Below are 21,456 nucleotides of genomic sequence, written 5' to 3'. Positions count from 1 at the left end.
GTACACAAGCAATAATTTCTTACATGCGTTTTGGTGGTTATCGTCACCAGTTCTCTCTTTTATTTATTTATTGATATATTTAATTTGTCTTTTAGGCCGCAAAGAATATTATTATTTTTTATTATTTTTTTTTTAATATTTCACTTACACGACGGCGTTTAGCATAATGGTGGGACGAAACCGGGCAGAGCACGGGTGAAACGCACGCCCATTAGCAAGCTGCTGGAAGACCTTCTGAAGTACGGCCAAAAAGGAAGACAGCATGAGCTGGTCTTCCGGACTTCTCTTTTAAATATATATTAAATACTGCAGATGAATTACACGTATGTATGGTTATGAAAACTTGAATTCTTTGGGTATTTATATTTTGCTCTCCAAGAATCGTTTGATAGTGTACCATCGTAATATCTTCTACAGATCCGCGAAGCTGTATGGCTGTCGTGTGAGTCAATATGTTGATTGTACAAATCCACGCTACCAAGTACCTTATAGCCACGTTGCAAAATTATGGGAGAATTGCTTTGCAAAATCGTAGCTTGCTACGCGCCATCACAGAATTGCTTCGCAGCATCAGGTGATACCGGGTGGCGCGTCATGATTCCCATTACATAACTGTTTTGCAACATCAGCAATATTCGTGCCATTGTAAATTTGTTTCTTAGCATGACAGTATGCGATCGCAAAAATTGTTTTTCAGAATCCTAAGCAGCATGTTGCACACAAATGCAGAATAACTTTGCAGCAAGCAGATAATCGTCAAATTATTTGGCTATCGTTTTCGAAGCAAAATTTCCCACTATTTACACATATAAACTCATCAAATATCCCTAATTTACACTTTCTGTGATCTGTAGGCCTATTCCCCACTCAGATGATAAGAGATGCTGTTTAACGAAGCATACCCAAGAAATGTTTACTTATACTTTACCTCGGCCACGGCGGTTAATGAGGGATTCGGAGAAAAACAAGAATCGTATCTGGGGCTACTTTGACACAGGTAACGAGTATGGGCGCCCAAATTCTTGACCCTGAGTTTCACTGGAGTATAACTGGAGTAAACCGTGGACCTTTCTGAATCCTTCATGATCGGCACCAATATATATATATATATACTGGTGTTTATGACAAAACCAAAAGGGCATAAAGTTTCATCAAAATTCTTGCATGGCTTTCTCTGTGATTAAAGTTATTGACAGAGTGACAAACATCGGTCAAAAACATTACCTCCATTGGCGGGGTATCGAATGAAGAGTTTCGCGCATCGGCTTATGCGAAGCCGCTCAGTTGGTAGAGCGTCCGATTCGGAGAGGGTAGATCCAGGGTCAATCCTAAATCGGGTGACACCTAAGACCTTAAAAGAGGAAGTTGTAGCTTCTTCGCTTGACGTTTATGGAAGGGGATATCCGCCAAGACCGTATGCTTGTAACTTTGAACGTTGCAAGTTCTACACTGCTATGCAAGTCTGCAGCTTCTGCTATGTGTCTACCGATATTCGGCTATGTGGCTACCGAAATGTGGGTATGGTACATAACCTGAACATTGTAAATTGTGATGCCGCAGGTTCCTGTCTTTCGATGGCGTGCATTTGTTTCCACCATTGCAGTTCTGGCTATGGATGAGACGCATGTGTCAGTAATGCTTTTAGCCACATAGGCCTACACGTCTTACAACACTGCTCTCATCTGTGGCGGTGCGCCATTATGACAACAGGGGGCGCTGTAATCGCTCCCAATCCTGGAAGTACAGTCCACAGTCATGATTTCACTGATTTCATTGATAGTGTTGTGACAATGTTTGAAAACCAATTGAATTTGTAATGATATTGTGAGGATTGTTAATATTTCAGCAGTTGTTTCAAATCTCTTGTTTACGTTTTGGTCGAAGTAGACCTTAGTCCCCGCCATCGTCTTGCAGCGGCACACACACAGTCAGAAGTTGACCCGCAGCCCCATGGGTTTAGGGGGCCTCTAAATTTACACTGACTTTCAAAATTTAACATTGCTTTTTTATGTTTGTTGTTTTTTAATTTTTTTTTTTGTTTGTTTTTTGCATATGTGGCAGGCGGCAATCCATATGTTTGCCCAGGGGCCCATGATAGTATTGTGCTTAGACATGTAGAATAGACGCTCAGCCCTGGTGCCTAGGCAATTAACCGGATATACAAAGATACATTTGAAATTGGTCCCCTTATGACATTGAAACATTTGTATGCTCGTGGATACTAAGCATGGTGTGTGGGGGACTCACTTTAAATGTTACAAACTACGCGGTAGACCCGGGGTCAGTTCTGGGTCAACTCACACCTAAGATCTTAACAGAGGAAGTTGGCTTCCTCGTTTGGCGTTCAACATGAAGGGGATAGAGCAACGACTAATTGACCTGTATCAGCATAATGGCTCGGGTGGGGCTGCTTACTTGCCTTCGGTATGTCGTTTCAGTGAAGCAGCACTAGATAAAAGAGAGGTGGAAATCCGTCCTGCAACAAGGACGCATATTACATGCATTCTAAAGACTCCTCCGTAGTCATACGACTGAAAAATTGTTAAGTACGACGTTAAACCCTACGCACTCACTCACTTATACCAGTGTCGTCTAGTCAAACGAAAATTGGATAACCATTAAGGTAGGCATATATACCAATTTCAAAGGTTTTGTAAAATTCGACAAATCACATGGCGTTAACGCGGCCCATCAAAATATATTGAAATGTCATATTTCTGTTAGACTAGTCGAACTCGACGAGCTGATGCAACAAATAGCACCATGTGAACACTGCTTTACTCAGTGTTTTGTGCAGCAATGGGGACGCTTGTCAATTGAGCTAACGACAGGACTTTAGTCGACTGAGCCAACGACAGTACTTTAGTCGATTGAGCAAACGATGCTTAAGTCGATTGAGAGCCAACAACGCTTTCATAGTCGATTGAGCCAATGACGCTTAATTTAGTCGATTGGGCCAACTGAACTCGCTAATTTCGTGCCCAACGCCAACGGTGCAGTCAGGCGTAAAGAAGGGGTAATCCTGGATGTCTGAAGCAAACAGCACAGGAATTCTAAAGAGCACAGTAATTCCACACAACAGAAAAGTTCAGCATATAGCAAACTACCACAAACCGGTATGCATGGAGTAAAACCACATATTAATTCCAAACAACAGAAAAGTTCAGCATATAGCAAACTGCCACAAACCGGTATGCGTGGAGTAAACCTGCACATTAATTCTAAACAACAGAAAAGTTCAGCATATAGCAAACTGCCACAAACCGGTATGCGTGGAGAAAACTCGCACATTAATTCCAAACAACAGAAAAGTTCAGCATATAGCAAACTACCACAATCCGGTATGCGTGGAGTAAACCTGCACATTAATACCAAACAACAGAAAAGTTCAGCATATAGAAAACTGCCACAAACCGGTATGCGTGGATTAAACCTGCACATTAATTCTAAACAACAGAAAAGTTCAGCATATAGCAAACTGCCACAAACCGGTATGCGTGGAGTAAACTCGCACATTAATTAGAAACAACAGAAAAGTGCAGCATATAGCAAACTACCACAATCCGGTATGCGTGGAGTAAACCTGCACATTAATACCAAACAACAGAAAAGTTCAGCATATAGCAAACTGCCACAAACAGGAATGCGTGGAGTAAACTCGCACATTAATTCCAAACAACAGAAAAGTTCGGCATATAGCAAACTGCCACAAACCGGAATGCGTGGAGTAAACCCGCACATTAATTCCAAACAACAGAAAAGCTCAGCATACAGCAAACTGCCACAAACCGGTATGCGTGGAATAAACTCGCACATTAACCAAACAACAGAAAAGTTCAGCATATAGCAAACTGCCACAAACCGGTATGCGTGGATTAAACCTGCACATTAATTCTAAACAACAGAAAAGTTCAGCATATAGCAAACTGCCACAAACCGGTATGCGTGGAGTAAACTCACACATTAATTCCAAACAACAGAAAAGTTCAGCATATAGCAAACTACCACAAACCGGTATGCGTGGAGTAAACCTGCACATTAATTCCAAACAACAGAAAAGTTCGGCATATAGCAAACTGCCACAAACAGGAATGCGTGGAGTAAACTCGCACATTAACCAAACAACAGAAAAGTTAGCATATAGCAAACTACCACAAACCGGTATGCGTGGAGTAAACCTGCACATTAATACCAAACAACAGAAAAGTTCAGCATATAGCAAACTGCCACAAACCGGTATGCGTGGAGTAAACTCGCACATTAACCAAACAACAGAAAAGTTCAGCATATAGCAAACTGCCACAAACCGGTATGCGTGGAGTAAACTCGCACATTAACCAAAAAACAGAAAAGTGCAGCATATAGCAAACTGCCACAAACCGGAATGCGTGGAGTAAACCCGCACATTAATTCCAAACAACAGAAAAGTTCAGCATATAGCAAACTGCCACAAACCGGTAAAGCCTAAAAGTAGCAACAAAAGTTCCACAGAACAGAAAAAAATACATATAGCAAGTTCCCACAAACCGGAGTGCATGGAGTATTTATTTATTTATTTGATTGGTGTTTTACGCCGCACTCAGGAATATTGAATACTACATACAGCAAGCCCCCATAAATCAGAATATCTGGAGTAAACTACAGCCATTCCAACAGAAAAATCCAGCATAGAGCAAGCTTCTGCAAATCCGAGGTGCCTGGAGAAAACCACACAGTAATTGTGAAAAACAGCATACAGCAAGCTTCCATAAACCAGAATGTCTGGAGTAAACCACGGCAATTCCAACAGAAAAATCCATTATACATCAAGCTTCTGCAAATCCGAGTTGCCTGGAGTAAACCATACAGTAATTGTGAAAAACAGCATACAGCAAGCTTCCATAAACCAGAATGTCTGGAGTAAACCACAGCAATTACAACAGAAAAAATACAGCATACAACAGGCTTCCTTAAATCAGTCTGGAGTAAACCACAGCAATTCTAACAGAAAACTCCAGCATACAGCAAGCTTCCACAATCCGGGGTGCCTGGAGTAAACTACAGTAATTACAAACAGAAAAATTCGGCATAATCCTACAATCCGGGGTGCCTGGAGTAAACTACAGTAATTACAAACAGAAAAATTCGGCATAATCCTACAATCCGGGGTGCCTGGAGTAAACTACAGTAATTACAAACAGAACTAGAATGGATCTGCGAATAGCAGATCCTAGGCCGGGATCCCGGATCGGATCGATGACGTTTTCCCCATCATCTTCTGTGTTCGAAGGACACATGTTCCACATACACGGCTTTCAAAGTTTCCATGCGACCTTACACCGTTTGTCACTGAGGCAGTCGGCCGGTCATTTGCATTCCCGTGAATAGATCGGCGAACTTAATGAAGTTAGGCTATGCCTAGTGAAAAACGGTCGTTCCTTGGCAGACTTAGCCCGCTATTTGTAAGAAATAACGCAAAAACACGACCAGTGTAACAGCAAGTTTGTACATTCACATCTCAATCCACGACACGCCATGCACAGACTCACGGCTCTCATGATAGCTCGGCCATCAATAGAAAGCCCGCACTTGGGCCACGGCACATGTCCATATCTGTCAATTACCCTGGCCTGTTTAACGTGTAGTAAAGAGGACGAGGTCTACGCAAAACAAAGCTAACTTTCACAGTTGCATGCCGTTTACTGTTGTAGTTAGATCTCTACGCCATCTAATATAGTACTGTATAGCTGAATGTCATCCTACAACGGTTTCGGGAGATCACGGACAGTGTAGCCGAAAGCATCAGGTCAAATACTACAAATCCAGTCCATTCCCCATCTAACTCCATGTTAAAGCAATAGGATTCCCATCTTTTTCTAAACAAAAACGGTGTTTTTTTTTAAACGCTTCTAGCGAAAAAACATTTAATCGGAGCTCAAATCCGTTGACGAATGATCGAAAGAGCGTGTCTTGAACTACATTTTCATGCAATTTGCACTTTTTTAGCTGCCATAGTTCTCGATTAAAACGCCATTGAAATTACGTAATTTTTTTAGTTTTTTGCTCATATCTCAAAAAGTTACACAGATATGCCAAAAACACAAGCAGATTCGGAATCAGCAGCTTAAGATACATCAGAATACGTTCAGAACATATGAACTATGAGAACTTTTTGTGACGTCACAAATTCGACCAATGGCGAGCTTCCAGAATTTTGACCGGAAGTGAACCATTTTCGCAAACTTTGAAGAACTCCTAACCTACTAGTTGCATGTCAAATTTGAGAACGATCGGTTCAGTGGTTCTGGAGAAGAAGATTTTTAAAGATTTTACTCAAAATCCAATATGGCGGCCGAACCACGTGACATAGCAAAAAAAAAAAAAATATACCCCTAGAAAATTTCCTCTAGATTGTGTGTGCAAAATTTTGAACTTCTATGTTGAACGGTGTTGGAGTTCTGCTGCTAACAAAATCGAAAAAAAAAAAAAATAATAATAATAATAACTAGAATGGATCTGCGAATAGCAGATCCTAGGCCGGGATCCCGGATCGGATCGATGACGTTTTCACCTTCATCTTCTGTGTTCGAACGACACATGTTCCACATACACGGCTTTCAAAGTTACCTTGCGACCTTACACCGTTTGTCACTGAGGCAGTCGGCTGATCATTTGCATTCCCTCGAATAGATCGGCGACCTTGACGATGCTACGCCATGCCCAGCGGAAAACGGTCGTCCTTTGGCAGACTTAGCCGGCTAGTTGTAAGAAATAACGCAAAAACACGACCAGTGTAACAGCAAGTTTGTACATTCACATCTCAATCCACGACCTACTATGCACAGACTCACTGCTCCACTGATAGCTCGGCCCATCGTTAGAAACTCAGCACTTGGAGCACGGCACATGTCCATATCTGTCAGTCACCCTGGCCTGTTTAACGTATAGTAAAGAGGACGAGGTCTGCGCAAAACAAAGCTAACTTTTACAGGTCCACGTCGATTGCTGTTGTAGTTAGATCTCTACGCCTTCTAATAGAGTACTGGAGATAGATGGGAACTGGAATCAATGTCATCCTACAACTGTTTCGGGAGATCACGGACAGTGTGTCCGAAAGCATCAGCTCAAATACTATAAACCCAGTCCAGTCCCCATCTAACTCCATGTTAAAGCAATAGGATTCCCACCTTTTTCTAAACAAAAAACGGTGTTGTGATTTAAACGCTTGTAGCGAAAAAACTATTGATCGGAGCTGAAATCCGTTGACGAATGCTCGAAAGAGCATGTCTTGGGCTACAATTTCGTGCAGGTTGCACACTTCTAGCTGTCCTAGTTCTCGAGTTACAGGTCATTGAAGTTACGTAACTTTATTGATTTTTTGGCTGATATCTCAAAAAGTTACACAGATATTGAAAAAATACAGCCAGATTCGGAATCAGCAGCTCAAGATACATCAGAATACGTTCAGACCATATGAACTTTGAGAACTTTTTGTGACGTCACAAATTCGACCAATGGCGAGCTTCCAGAGTTTTGACCGGAAGTGAACCATTTTCGCAAACTTTGAAGAACTCCTCACCTACTAGTTGCATGTCAAATTTGAGATCGATCGGTTCAGTGGTTCTGGAGAAGAAGATTTTTAAAGATTTTACACAAAATCCAATATGGCGGCCGAACCACGTGACATAGCAAAAAAAAAAAAAAATATACCCCTAGAAAATTTTTTTTAGATTGTGTGTACAAAATTTTAAACTTCTATGTTGAACGGTGTTGGAGTTCTGCTGCTAACAAAATCGAAAAAAAAAAAAAATAATAATAATAATAATAACTAGAATGGATCTGCGAATAGCAGATCCTAGGCCGGGATCCCGGATCGGATCGATGACGTTTTCCCCTTTATGATCTTTGTTCGAAGGATACATGTTCCACAAACACGGCTTTCAAAGTTACCTTGCGACCTTACACCGTTTGTCACTGATGCAGTCGGCCGGTCATTTGCATTCCCTCGAATAGATCGGCGACCTTAATGATGCTACGCTATGCCCAGTGAAAAACGGTCGTTCCTTGGCAGATTTAGCCCGCTAATTGTAAGAAATAAGGCAAAAACACGACCAGTGTAACAGCAGGTTTGTACATTCACATCTCAATCCACGACATGCCATGCACAGACTCACTGCTCCACTGATAGCTCGGCCATCGTTGGAAAGTCAGCACTTGGACCAGTTCACATGTCCATATCTGTTAATCACCCTGGACTGTTTAACGTATAGTAAAGTGGGCGAGGTCTGCGCAAAACAAAGTTAACTTTTACAGGTCCATGTCATTTGCTGTTGTAGTTAGATCTCTACGCCTTCTAATAGAGTACTGGAGATAGATGGGAACTGGAATCAATGTCATCCTACAACTGTTTCGGAAGATCACGGACAGTGTGGCCGAAAGCATCAGGTCAAATACTATAAACCCAGTCCAGTCCCCATCTAACTCCATGTTAAAGCAATAGGATTCCCACCTTTTTCTAAACAAAAAACGGTGTTGTCATTTAAACGCTTTTACCGAAAAAACTATTGATCGGAGCTGAAATCCGTTGACGAATGCTCGAAAGAGCATGTCTTGGGCTACAATTTCGTGCAGGTTGCACGTTTCTAGCTGTCTTAGTTCTCGAGTTACAGGTCATTGAAGTTACGTAACTTTATTGATTTTTTGGCTAATATCTCAAATAGTTACACAGATATGCAAAAAATACAACCAGATTCGGAATCAGCAGCTCAAGATACACCAGAATACGTTCAGAACATATGAACTATGAGAACTTTTTGTGACGTCACAAATTCGACCAATGGCGAGCTTCCAGAGTTTTGACCGGAAGTGAACCATTTTCGCAAACTTTGAAGAACTCCTGACCTACTAGTTGCATGTCAAATTTGAGAACGATCGGTTCAGTGGTTCTGGAGAAGAAGATTTTTAAAGATTTTACTCAAAATCCAATATGGCGGCCGAACCACGTGACATAGCAAAAAAAAAAAAAATATACCCCTAGAAAATTTCCTCTAGATTGTGTGTGCAAAATTTTAAACTTCTATGTTGAACGGTGTTGGAGTTCTGCTGCTAACAAAATCGAAAAAAAAAAATAATAATAATAATAATAATAATAACTAGAATGGATCTGCGAATAGCAGATCCTAGGCCGGGATCCCGGATCTGATCGATGACGTTTTCCCCTTCATGATCTGCGTTCGAAGGACACATGTTCCACAAACACGGCTTTCATAGTTACCTTGCGACCTTACACCGTTTGTTACTGAGGCAGTCGGCCGGTCATTTGCATTCCCTCGAATAGATCGGCGACCTTGATGATGCTACGCTATGCCCAGTGAAAAACTGTGATTCCTTGGCAGGCTCAGACCGCTATTTGTAAGAAATAAGGCAAAAACACGACCAGTGTAACAGCAAGTTTGTACATTCACATCTCAATCCACAACATGCCATGCACAGACTCACTGCTCCACTGATAGCTCGGCCACCGTTAGAAAGTCAGCACTTGGACCAGGGCACATCTCCATATCTGTCAATCACCCTGGCCTGTTTAACGTATAGTAAAGAGGACGAGGTCTGCGCAAAACAAATCTAACTTTTACAGGTCCACGTCGTTTGCTGTTGTAGTTAGATATCTACGCCATCTAACAGATTACTGGAGTTAGATGGGAACTGGAATCAATGTCATCCTACAACCGTTTCTGGAGATCGCGGACAGTGTAGGCGAAAGCATCAGGTGATATACTACAAACCCAGACCAGTCCCCATCTAACTCCATGTTAAAGCAATAGGATTCCCGTCTTTTTCTAAACAAAAAATGGTGTTGTGATTTAAGCGCTTCTAGCGAAAAAACTATTGATCGGAGCTAAAATCCGTTGACGAATGATCGAAAGAGCATGTCTTGGACTACAATTTGGTGCAGGTTGCACATTTCTAGCTGTCATAGTTCTCGAGTTACAGGTCATTGAACTTACGTAACTTTCTTGAGTTTTTTGTTTTTATCTCAAAAAGTTACACAGATATGCAAAAAATACAACCAGATTCAGAATCAGGAGCTCAAGATACATCAGAATACGTTCAGAACAATTGAACTTTAAGAACTTTTTGTGACGTCACAAATTCGACCAATAGCGAGCTTCCAGAGTTTTGACCGGAAGTATACCATTTTCGCAAACTTTATAGAACTCGTGACCTACTAGTTGCATGTCAAATTTGAAAACGATCGGTTCAGTGGTTCTGGAGAAGAAGATTTTTAAAGATTTTACACAAAATCCAATATGGCGGCCGAACCACGTGACATAGCAAAAAAAGAAAAAATATACCCCTAGAAAATTTCCCCTAGATTATGTGTACGAAATTTTGAACTTCTGTGTTGATCGGTGTTGGAGTTCTGCTGCTAACAAAATCGAAAAAAAAAAATAATAATAATAATAATAATAATAATAAGAAAAAACAGAACAATAACAATAGGGATCCCGTTCGGGAGAACGGGATCCCTAATAATAATAAGAACTAGAATGGATCTGCGAATAGCAGATCCTAGGCCGGGATCCCGGATCGGATCGATGAAGCTTTCCCCTTCATGTTCTGTGTTCGAAGGACACATGTTGCACATACACGGCTTTCAATGTTTCCATGCGATCTTACACCGTTTGTCACTGAGGCAGTCGGCCGGTCATTTGAATTCCCTCGAATAGATCGGCGACCTTAATGATGCTACGCTATGCCCAGTGAAAAACTGTCATTCCTTGGCAGACTTAGCCCGCTATTTGTAACAAATAACGCAAAAACACGACCAGTGTAACAGCAGGTTTGTACATTCACATCTCAATCCACGACCTGCCATGCACAGACTCACTGCTCCACTCATAGCTCGGCCATCGTTGGAAAGTCAACACTTGGACCAGGGCACATGTCCATATCTGTCAATCACCCTGGCCTCTTTAACGTATAGTAAAGAGCACGAGGTCTGCGCAAAACAAAGCTAACTTTTACAGGTCCATGTCGTTTGCTGTTGTAGTTAGATCTCTAGGCCATCTAATAGAGTACTGGAGTTATATGGGAACTGGAATCAATGTCATCCTACAACCGTTTCGAGAGATCACGGACAGTGTAGCCGAAAGCATCAGGTCAAATACTACAAACCCAGTCCAGTCCCCATCTAACTCCATGTTAAATCAATAGGATTCCAATCTTTTCTAAACAAAAAACGGTGTTGTCATTTAAACGCTTCTAGCGAAAAAATTATTGATCGGAGCTCAAATCTGTTGACGAATGCTCTAAAGAGCATGCCTTGGGCTACAATTTCGTGCAGGTTGCACATTTCTAGCTGTCATAGTTCTCGAGTTACAGGTCATTGAACTTACGTCACTTTTTTGAGTTTTTTGCTTATATCTCAAAAAGTTTTCAAGATACCAAAAAAATACAAGCAGATTCAGAATGAGCAGCTCAAGATACATCAGAATACGTTGAGAACATTTGAACTTTGAGATTTTTTTGTGACGTCACAAATTCGACCAATAGCGAGCTTCCAGAATTTTGACCGGAAGTGAACCATTTTCGCAAACTTTAAAGAACTCGTGACCCACTAGCTGCATGTCAAATTTGAAAACGATCGGTTCGGTGGTTCTGGAGAAGAAGATTTTTAAAGATTTTACACAAAATCCAATATGGCGTCCGAACCACGTGACTTAAGAAAAAAACAAAAAATATACCCCTGGAAAATCACCGCCAGATTGTGTGTACAAAATTTGAGACCTCTATGTTGAACGGTGTTTGAGTTCTGCTGCTAACAAAGTCGGTGAAAAAAAAATAATAATAATAACTAGAATGGATCTGCGAATAGCAGATCCTAGGCCGGGATCCCGGATCGGATCGATGACGTTTTCCCCTTCATGATCTTTGTTCGAAGGATACATGTTCCACAAACACGGCTTTCAAAGTTACCTTGCGACCTTACACCGTTTGTCACTGATGCAGTCGGCCGGTCATTTGCATTCCCTCGAATAGATCGGCGACCTTAATGATGCTACGCTATGCCCAGTGAAAAACGGTCGTTCCTTGGCAGATTTAGCCTGCTAATTGTAAGAAATAAGGCAAAAACACGACCAGTGTAACAGCCTGTTTGTACATTTACATCTCAATCCACGACATGCCATGCACAGACTCACTGCTCCACTGATAGCTCGGCCATCGTTGGAAAGTCAGCACATGGACCAGTTCACATGTCCATATCTGTTAATCACCCTGGACTGTTTAACGTATAGTAAAGAGGGCGAGGTCTGCGCAAAACAAAGTTAACTTTTACAGGTCCATGTCATTTGCTGTTGTAGTTAGATCTCTACGCCTTCTAATAAAGTACTGGAGTTAGATGGGAACTGGAATCAATGTCATCCTACAACTGTTTCGGGAGATCACGGACAGTGTGGCCGAAAGCATCAGGTCAAATACTATAAACCCAGTCCAGTCCCCATCTAACTCCATGTTAAAGCAATAGGATTCCCACCTTTTTCTAAACAAAAAACGGTGTTGTGATTTAAACGCTTGTAGCGAAAAAACTATTGATCGGAGCTGAAATCCGTTGACGAATGCTCGAAAGAGCATGTCTTGGGCTACAATTTCGTGCAGGTTGCACATTTCTAGCTGTCATAGTTCTCGAGTTACAGGTCATTGAAGTTACGTAACTTTTTTGATTTTTTGGCTGATATCTCAAAAAGTTACCCAGATATTGAAAAAATACAACCAGATTCGGAATCAGCAGCTCAAGATACATCAGAATACGTTCAGAAAATATGAACTTTGAGAACTTTTTGTGACGTCACAAATTCGACCAATGGCGAGCTTCCAGAGTTTTGACCGGAAGTAAACCATTTTCGCAAACTTTGAAGAACTCCTGACCTACTAGTTGCATGTCAAATTTGAGAACGATCTGTTCAGTGATTCTGGAGAAGAAGATTTTTAAAGATTTTACTCAAAATCCAATATGGCGGCCGAACCACGTGACATAGCAAAAAAAAAAAATATACCCCTAGAAAATTTGCTCTAGATTTTGTGTGCAAAATTTTAAACTTCTATGTTGAACGGTGTTGGAGTTCTGCTGCTAACAAAATCGAAAAAAAAAAATAATAATAATAATAATAACTAGAATGGATCTGCGAATAGCAGATCCTAGGCCGGGATCCCGGATCGGATCGATGACGTTTTCCCCTTCATGTTCTGTGTTCGAAGGACACATGTTCCACATACACGGCTTTCAAAGTTTCCATGCGACCTTACACCGTTTGTCACTGAGGCAGTCGGCCGGTCATTTGCATTCCCTCGAATATATCGGCGACCTTAATGATGCTACGCTATGCCCAGTAAAAAACGGTCGTTCCTTGGCAGACTTAGTCCGCTATTTGTAAGAACTAAGGCAAAAACTCGACCAGTGTAACAGCAAGTTTGTACATTCACATCTCAATCCACGACCTGCCATGCACAGACTCACTGCTCCACTGATAGCTCGGCCATCGTTAGAAAGTCTGCACTTAGACCACGGCACATGTCCATACCTGTCAATCACCCTGGCCTGTTTAACGTATAGTAAAGAGGACGAGGTCTGCGCAAAACAAAGCTAACTTTTACAGGTCCACGTCGTTTGCTGTTGTAGTTACATCTCTTCGCCATCTAATAGAGTACTGGAGTTAGATGGGAACTGGAATCAATGTCATCGTACAACCGTGTCGGGAGATCACGGACAGTGTAGCCGAAAGCATCAGGTCAAATACTACAAACCCAGTCCAGTCCCCATCTAACTCCATGTTAAAGCAATGGGATTCCCATCTTTTTCTGAACAAAAAACGGTGTTGTGATTTAAACGCTTGTAGCGAAAAAAGTATTGATCGAAGCTCAAATCCATTGACGAATGCTCGAAAGAGCATGTCTTGGGCTACAATTTCGTGCAGATTGCACATTTCTAGCTTCCATAGTTCTCCAGTTACAAGTCATTAAATTTACGTAACTTTTTTGAGTTTTTTGCTCATATCTCAAAAAGTTACACAGATTTGCAAAAAATACAAGCAGATTCGGAATGAACAGCTCAAGATACATCAGAATACGTTCAGAACATTTGAACTTTGAGAACTTTTTGTGACGTCACAAATTCGACCAATGGCGAACTTCCAGAGTTTTGACCGGAAGTGAACCATTTTCGCAAACTTTAAAGAACTCGTAACCTACTAGCTGCATGTCAAATTTGAAAATGATCGGTTCAGTGGTTCTGGAGAAGAAGATTTTTAAAAGTTTTACACAAAATCCAATATGGCGGCCGAACCACGTGACATGAAAAAAAAATGGAGAATTTATCCCTGGAAAATCACCGCCAAAATTTGTGTGCAAAATTTGAGATCTGTATGTTGAAAGGTGAAAAAGTTTCCTTGCTAACAAAGTCGGTGAAAAAAAAATAATAATAAGAAAAAACAGAACGATAACAATAGGGATCCCGTTCGGGAGAACGGGATCCCTAATAAGAAAAAACAGAACAATAACAATAGGGATCCCGTTCGGGAAGAACGGGATCCCTAACTAGAATGGATCTGCGAATAGCAGATCCTAGGCCGGGATCCCGGATCGGATCGATGACGTTTTCCCCTTCATGTTCTGTGTTTGAAGGACAAATGTTCCACATACACGGCTTTCAAAGTTTCCATGCGACCTTACACCGTTTGTCACTGAGGCAGTCGGCCGGTCATTTGCATTCCCTCGAATAGATCGGCGACCTTGATGATTCTACGCTATGCCCAGTGAAAAACAGTCGTTCCTTGGCAGGCTTAGCCCGCTACTAGTAAGAAAAAATGCAAAAACACGACCAGTGTAACAGCAAGTTTGTACATTGACATCTCAATCCACGACCTGCCTTGCACAGACTCACTGCTCCACTGATAGCTCGGCGATCGTTGGAAAGTCAGCACTTGGACCAGGGCACATTTCCATATCTGTCAATCACCCTGGCCTGTTTAACGTATAGTAAAGAGGACGAGGTCTGCGCAAAACAAAGCTAACTTTTATAGGTCCACATTGTTTGCTGTTGTAGTTAGATCTCTACGCCATCTAATAGAGTACTGGAGTTAGATGGGAACTGGAATCAATGTCGTCCTACAACCGTTTCGGGAGATCACGGACAGTGTAGCCGAAAGCATCAGGTCAAATACTACAAACCCAGACCAGTCCTCATCTAACTCCATGTTAAAGCAATGGGATTCCCATCTGTTTCTAAACAAAAAACGGTTTGGGGATTTAAGCGCTTCTAGCGAAAAAACTTTTGATCAGAGCTCAAATCCATTGACGAATGCTCGAAAGAGCATGTCTTGGGCTACAATTTCGTGCAGGTTGCACGTTTCTAGCTGTCATAGTTCTCGAGTTACAGGTCATTGAAGTTACGTAACTTTTTTGAGTTTTTTGCTCATATCTCAAAAAGTTACACAGATATGCAAAAAATACAACCAGATTCAGAATCAGCAGCACAAGATACATCAGAATACGTTCAGAACAATTGAACTTTAAGAACTTTTTGTGACGTCATAATTTCGACCAATGGCGAGCTTCTAGAGTTTTGACCGGAAGTCAACCATTTTCTCAAACTTTAAAGAACTCGTAACTTACTAGCTGCATGATAAATTTGAAAACGATCGGTTCAGTGGTTCTCGAGAAGAAGATTTTTAAAAGTTTTACACAAAATCCAATATGGCGGCCGAACCACGTGACATAAGAAAAAAAAGAAAAATATACCCCTGGAAAATTTCCACCAGATTATGTGAACAAAATTTGAGACCTCTATGTTGAACGGTGTTAAAGTTCTGCTGCTAACAAAGTCGGTGAAAAAACAATAATAATAATAATAAGAACTAGAATGGATCTGCGAATAGCAGATCCTAGGCCGGGATCCCGGATCGGATCGATGACGTTTTCATCTTCACGTTCTGTGTTCGAAGGACACATGTTCCACATGCACGGCTTTCAAAGATTCCATGCAACCTTACACCGTTTGTCATTGAGGCAGTCGGCCGGTCATTTGCATTCCCTCGAATAGATCGGCGACCTTGATGATGCTACGCTATGCCCAGTGAAAAACAGTCGTCCCTTGGCAGGCTTAACCCGCTATTAGTCAGAAATAATGCAAAAACACGACCAGTGTAACGGCAAGTTTGTACATTCACATCTCAATCCACGACATGCCATGCACAGACTCACTGCTTCACTAATAGCTCGGCCATCGTTAGAAAGTTAGCACTTGGAGCAGGGCACATGTCCATATCTGTCAATCACCCTGGCCTGTTTAACGTATAGTAAAGAGCACGAGGTCTGCGCAAAACAAAGCTAACTTTTACAGGTCCACGTCGTTTGCTGTTGTAGTTAGATGTCTACGCCATCTAATAGAGTACTGGAGTTAGATGGGAACTGGAATCAATGTCATCCTACAACCGTTTCGGGAGATCACGGACAGTGTAGCCGAAAGCATCAGGTCAAATACTACAAACCCAATCCAGTCCCCATCTAACTCCATGTTAAAGCAATAGGATTAGCACCTTTTTCTAAACAAAAAACGGTGTTGTGATTTAAACGCTTCTAGCGAAAAAACTTTTGATCGGAGCTGAAATCCGTTGACGAATGCTCGAAAGAGCATGTCTTGGGCTACAATTTCGTGCAGGTTGCACGTTTCTAGCTGTCCTAGTTCTCGAATTACAGGTCATTGAAGTTACGTAACTTTATTGATTTTTTGGCTAATATCTCAAAAAGTTACACAGATATGCAAAAAATACAACCAGATTCGGAATCAGCAGCTCAAGATACATCAGAATGCGTTCAGAACAATTGAACTTTGAGAACTTTTTGTGACGTCACAAATTCGACCAATAGCGAGCTTCCAGAATTTTGATCGGAAGTGAACCATTTTCGCAAACTTTAAAGAACTCGTGACCTACTAGTTGCATGTCAAATTTGAGAACGATCGGTTCAGTGGTTCTGGAGAAGAAGATTTTTAAAGATTTTACTCAAAATCCAATATGGCGGCCGAACCACGTGACATAGCAAAAAAAAAAAAATATATACCTCTAGAAAATTTCCTCTAGATTGTGTGTGCAAAATTTTAAACTTCTATGTTGAACGGTGTTGGAGTTCTGCTGCTAACAAAATCGAAAAAAAAAAATAATAATAATAATAACTAGAATGGATCTGCGAACAGCAGATCCTAGGCCGGGATCCCGGATCGGATCGATGACGTTTTCCCCTTCATGTTCTGTGTTCGAAGGACACATGTTCCACTTACACGGCTTTCAAAATTTCCATGCGACCTTACACCGTTTGTCACTGAGGCAGTCGGCCGATCATTTGCATTCCCTTAAATGGATCGGCGACCTTAATAATGCTACGCTATGCCCAGTGAAAAACGGTCCTTTCTTGGCAGACTTAGCCCGCTATTTGTAAGAAATAAGGCAAAAACAAGACCAGTGTAACAGCAAGTTTGTACATTCACATCTCAATGCACGACATGCCATGCACAGACTCACTGCTCCACTGATAACTCGGCCATTGTTAGAAAGTCAGGCCTTGAACCACGGCACATGTCCATATCTGTCAATCACCCTGGCCTGTTTAACATATAGTAAAGAGGACGAGGTCTGCGCAAAACAAAGCTAACTTTTACAGGTCCACGTCGTTTGCTGTTGTAGTTAGATCTCTACGCCATCTAATAGAGTACTGGAGATAGATGGGAAATGGAATCAATGTCATCGTACAACCGTTTCTGGAGATCACGGACAGTGTAGGCGAAAGCATCAGGTTAAATACTACAAACCCAGCCCAGTCCCCATCTAACTCCATGTTAAAGCAATGGGATTCCCATCTTTTTCTAAACAAAAAACGGTGTTCTGATTTAAACGCTTCTAGCGAAAAAACTATTGATCGGAGCTCAAATCCGTGGACGAATGCTCGAAAGAGCATGTCTTGGGCTACAATTTCGTGCAGGTTGCACATTTCTAGCTGCCATAGTTCTCTAGTTACAGGTCATTGAAATTACGTCACTTTTTTGAGTTTTTTGTTGATATCTCAAAAAGTTACACAGATATGCAAAAAATACAACCAGATTCGGAATCAGCAGCTCGAGATACATCGGAATACGTTCAGAACAATTGAACTTTGAGAACTTTTTGTGACGTCACAAATTCGACCAATGGCGAGCTTCCAGAATTTTGACCCGAAGTAAACGATTTTCGCAAACTTTAAAGAACTCGTAACCTACTAGCTGCATGTCAAATTTGAAAACGATCGGTTCAGTGGTTCTGGAGAAGAAGATTTTTAAAGATTTTACACAAAATCCAATATGGCGGCCGAACCACGTGACATGAAAAAAAAATTGAGAATTTATCCCTGGAAAATCTCCGCCAAAATTTGTGTGCAAAATTTGAGACCTCTATGTTGAACAGTAAAAAAGTTTCCTTGCTAACAAAGTCGGTGAAAAAAAAATAATAATAAGAAAAAACAGAACGATAACAATAGGGATCCCGTTCGGGAGAACGGGATCCCTAATAACTAGAATGGATCTGCGAATAGCAGATCCTAGGCCGGGATCCCGGATCGGATCGATGACGTTTTCATCTTCACGTTCTGTGTTCGAAGGACACATGTTCCACATACACGGCTTTCAAAGATTCCATGCAACCTTACACCGTTTGTCATTAAGGCAGTCGGCTGGTCATTTGCATTCCCTCGAATAGATCGGCGACCTTGATGATGCTACGCTATGCCCAGTGAAAAACAGTCGTCCCTTGGCAGGCTTAACCCGCTATTAGTAAGAAATAATGCAAAAACACGACCAGTGTAACAGCAAGTTTGTACATTGACATCTCAATCCACGACCTGCCATGCACAGACTCACTGCTCCACTGATAGCTCGGCCATCGTTAGAAAGTCAGCACTTGGAGCAGGGCACATGTCCATATCTGTCAATCACCCTGGCCTGTTTAACGTATAGTAAAGAGGATAAGGTCAACGCAAAACAAAGCTAACTTTTACAGGTCCACGTCGTTTGCTGTTGTAGTTAGATCTCTACGCCATCTAATAGAATACTGGAGTTAGATGTGAAATGGAATCAATGTCATCCTACAACCGTTTCGGGAGATCACGGACAGTGTAGCCGAAAGCATCAGGTCAAATACTATAAACCCAGTCCAGTCCCCATCTAACTCCATGTTAAATCAATAGGATTCCAATCTTTTCTAAACAAAAATCGGTGTTGACATTTAAACGCTTCTAGCGTGAAAACTATTGATCGGAGCTCAAATCCATTGACGAATGCTCGAAAGAGCATGTCTTGGACTACAATTTCGTGCAGGCTGCACATTTCTAGCTTCCATAGTTCTCGAGTTACAGGTCATTAAAGTTACGTCACTTTTTTGAGTTTTTTGCTTATATCTCAAAAAGTTTTGCAGATACAAAAAAAATTCAAGCAGATTCAGAATGAGCAGCTGAAGATACATCAGAATACGTTGAGAACAATTGAACTTTGAGAACTTTTTGTGACGTCACAAATTCGACCAATAGCGAGCTTCCAGAATTTTGACCGGAAGTGAACCATTTCGCAAACTTTAAAGAACTCGTGACCTACTAGCTGCATGTCAAATTTGAAAACGATCGGTTCAGTGGTTCTGGAGAAGAAGATTTTTAAAGATTTTACACAAAATCCAACATGGCGGCCGAACCACGTGACATAACAAAAAGTGGAGAATTTGTCCCGAGATATTCACCGCCAGAATATGTGTGCAAAATTTGAGACCTCTATGTTGAACGGTGAAAAAGTTTCCATGCGAACAAAGTCGGTGAAAAAAAAATAATAATAATAATAATAATAATAATAATAATAATAAGAAAAAACAGAACGAAAACAATAGGGATCCCGTTCGGGAGAACGGGATCCCTAATAACTAGAATGGATCTGCGAATAGCAGATCCTAGGCCGGGATCCCGGATCGGATCGATGACGTTTTCCCCTTCATGTTCTGTGTTCGAAGGACACATGTTCCACATACACGGCTTTCAAAGTTTCCATGCGACCTTACACCGTTTGTCACTGAGGCAGTCGGCCGGCCATTTGTATTCCCTCGAATAGATGGAAGACCCTAATGATGCTACGCTATGCCCAGTGAAAAACAGTCGTTTCTTGGCAGATTTAGCCCGCTATTTTTAAGAAATAAGGCAAAAACACGACCAGTGTAACAGCAAGTTTCTACATTCACATCTCAATCCACGACCTGCCATGCATGGACTCACTGCTCCACTGATAGCTCGGCCATCGTTAGAAAGTCAGCACTTAGACCACGGCACATGTCCATCTCTGTCAATCTCCCTGGACTGTTTAAACGTATAGTAAAGAGGACGAGGTCTGCGCAAAACAAAGCTAACTTTTACAGGTCCACTTCGTTTGCTGTTGTAGTTAGTTCTCTACGCCATCTAATAGAGTACTGGAGATAGATGGGAACTGGAATCAATGTCATCGCACAACCGTTTCGGGAGATCACGGACAGTGTAGCCGAAAGCATTAGGTCAAATACTACAAACCCAGTCCAGTCCCCATCTAACTGCATGTTAAAGCATAGGATTCCCACCTTTTTCTAAACAAAAAACGGTGTTGTGATTTAAACGCTTGTAGCGAAAAAACTATTAAACGGAGCTCAAATCCGTTGACGAATGATCGAAAGAGCATGTCTTGGGCTACAATTTCGTGCAGGTTGCAGATTTCTAGCTGCCATAGTTCTCGAGTTACATGTCATTGAACTTACGTAACTTTTTTGAGTTTTTTGCTAATATCTCAAAAAGTTATACAGATATGTAGAAAGTACAGGCAGATTCGGAATCAGCAGGTCAAGATACATCAGAATACGTTCAGAACATTTGAACTTTGAGAACTTTTTGTGACGTCACAAATTCGACCAATGGCGAGCTTCCAGAGTTTGACCGGAAGTGAACCATTTTCGCAAACTTTAAAGAACTTGTGACCTACTAGCTGCATGTCGAATTTGAAAACGATCGGTTCAGTGGTTCTGGAGAAGAAGATTTTTAAAAGTTTTACACAAAATCCAATATGGCGGCCGAATCACGTGATATAGCCAAAAAAAAAAAATATACCCCTAGAAAATTTCCGCTAGATTATGTGTACAAAATCTGAGACCTCTATGTTGATCGGTGTTGGAGTTCTGCTGCTAACAAAATCGAAAAAAAAAATAATAATAATAATAATAACTAGAATGGATCTGCGAATAGCAGATCCTAGGCCGGGATCCCGGATCTGATCGATGACGTTTTCCCCTTCATGTTCTGTGTTCGAAGGACACATGTTTGACATACACGGCTTTTAATGTTTCCATGCGACCTTACACCGTTTATCACTTAGTCAGTCGGCCGGTCATTTGCAAA

General features: G+C 41.4%; 1 protein-coding gene across 1 annotated transcript in view; it reads right to left on the bottom strand.

The window, feature by feature from the left end:
- Positions 1-21,074: 21,074 nt before the first annotated feature.
- Positions 21,075-21,456, bottom strand: part of LOC135476883 (stalled ribosome sensor GCN1-like) — a 59,164-nt gene continuing 58,782 nt past the window's right edge. Inside the window, 1 exon segment of the mRNA XM_064757027.1 lies at positions 21,075-21,083. Within this exon segment, the coding sequence (XP_064613097.1) occupies positions 21,075-21,083 (9 nt within the window).

Source organism: Liolophura sinensis, chromosome 10, assembly GCF_032854445.1.
Source record: "Liolophura sinensis isolate JHLJ2023 chromosome 10, CUHK_Ljap_v2, whole genome shotgun sequence".
In the NCBI taxonomy this organism is placed as follows: Eukaryota; Metazoa; Mollusca; class Polyplacophora; order Chitonida; family Chitonidae; genus Liolophura; species Liolophura sinensis.
Note: the sequence above shows the minus strand (reverse complement) of the source record. Positions and strands in the feature narration are given on the sequence as shown.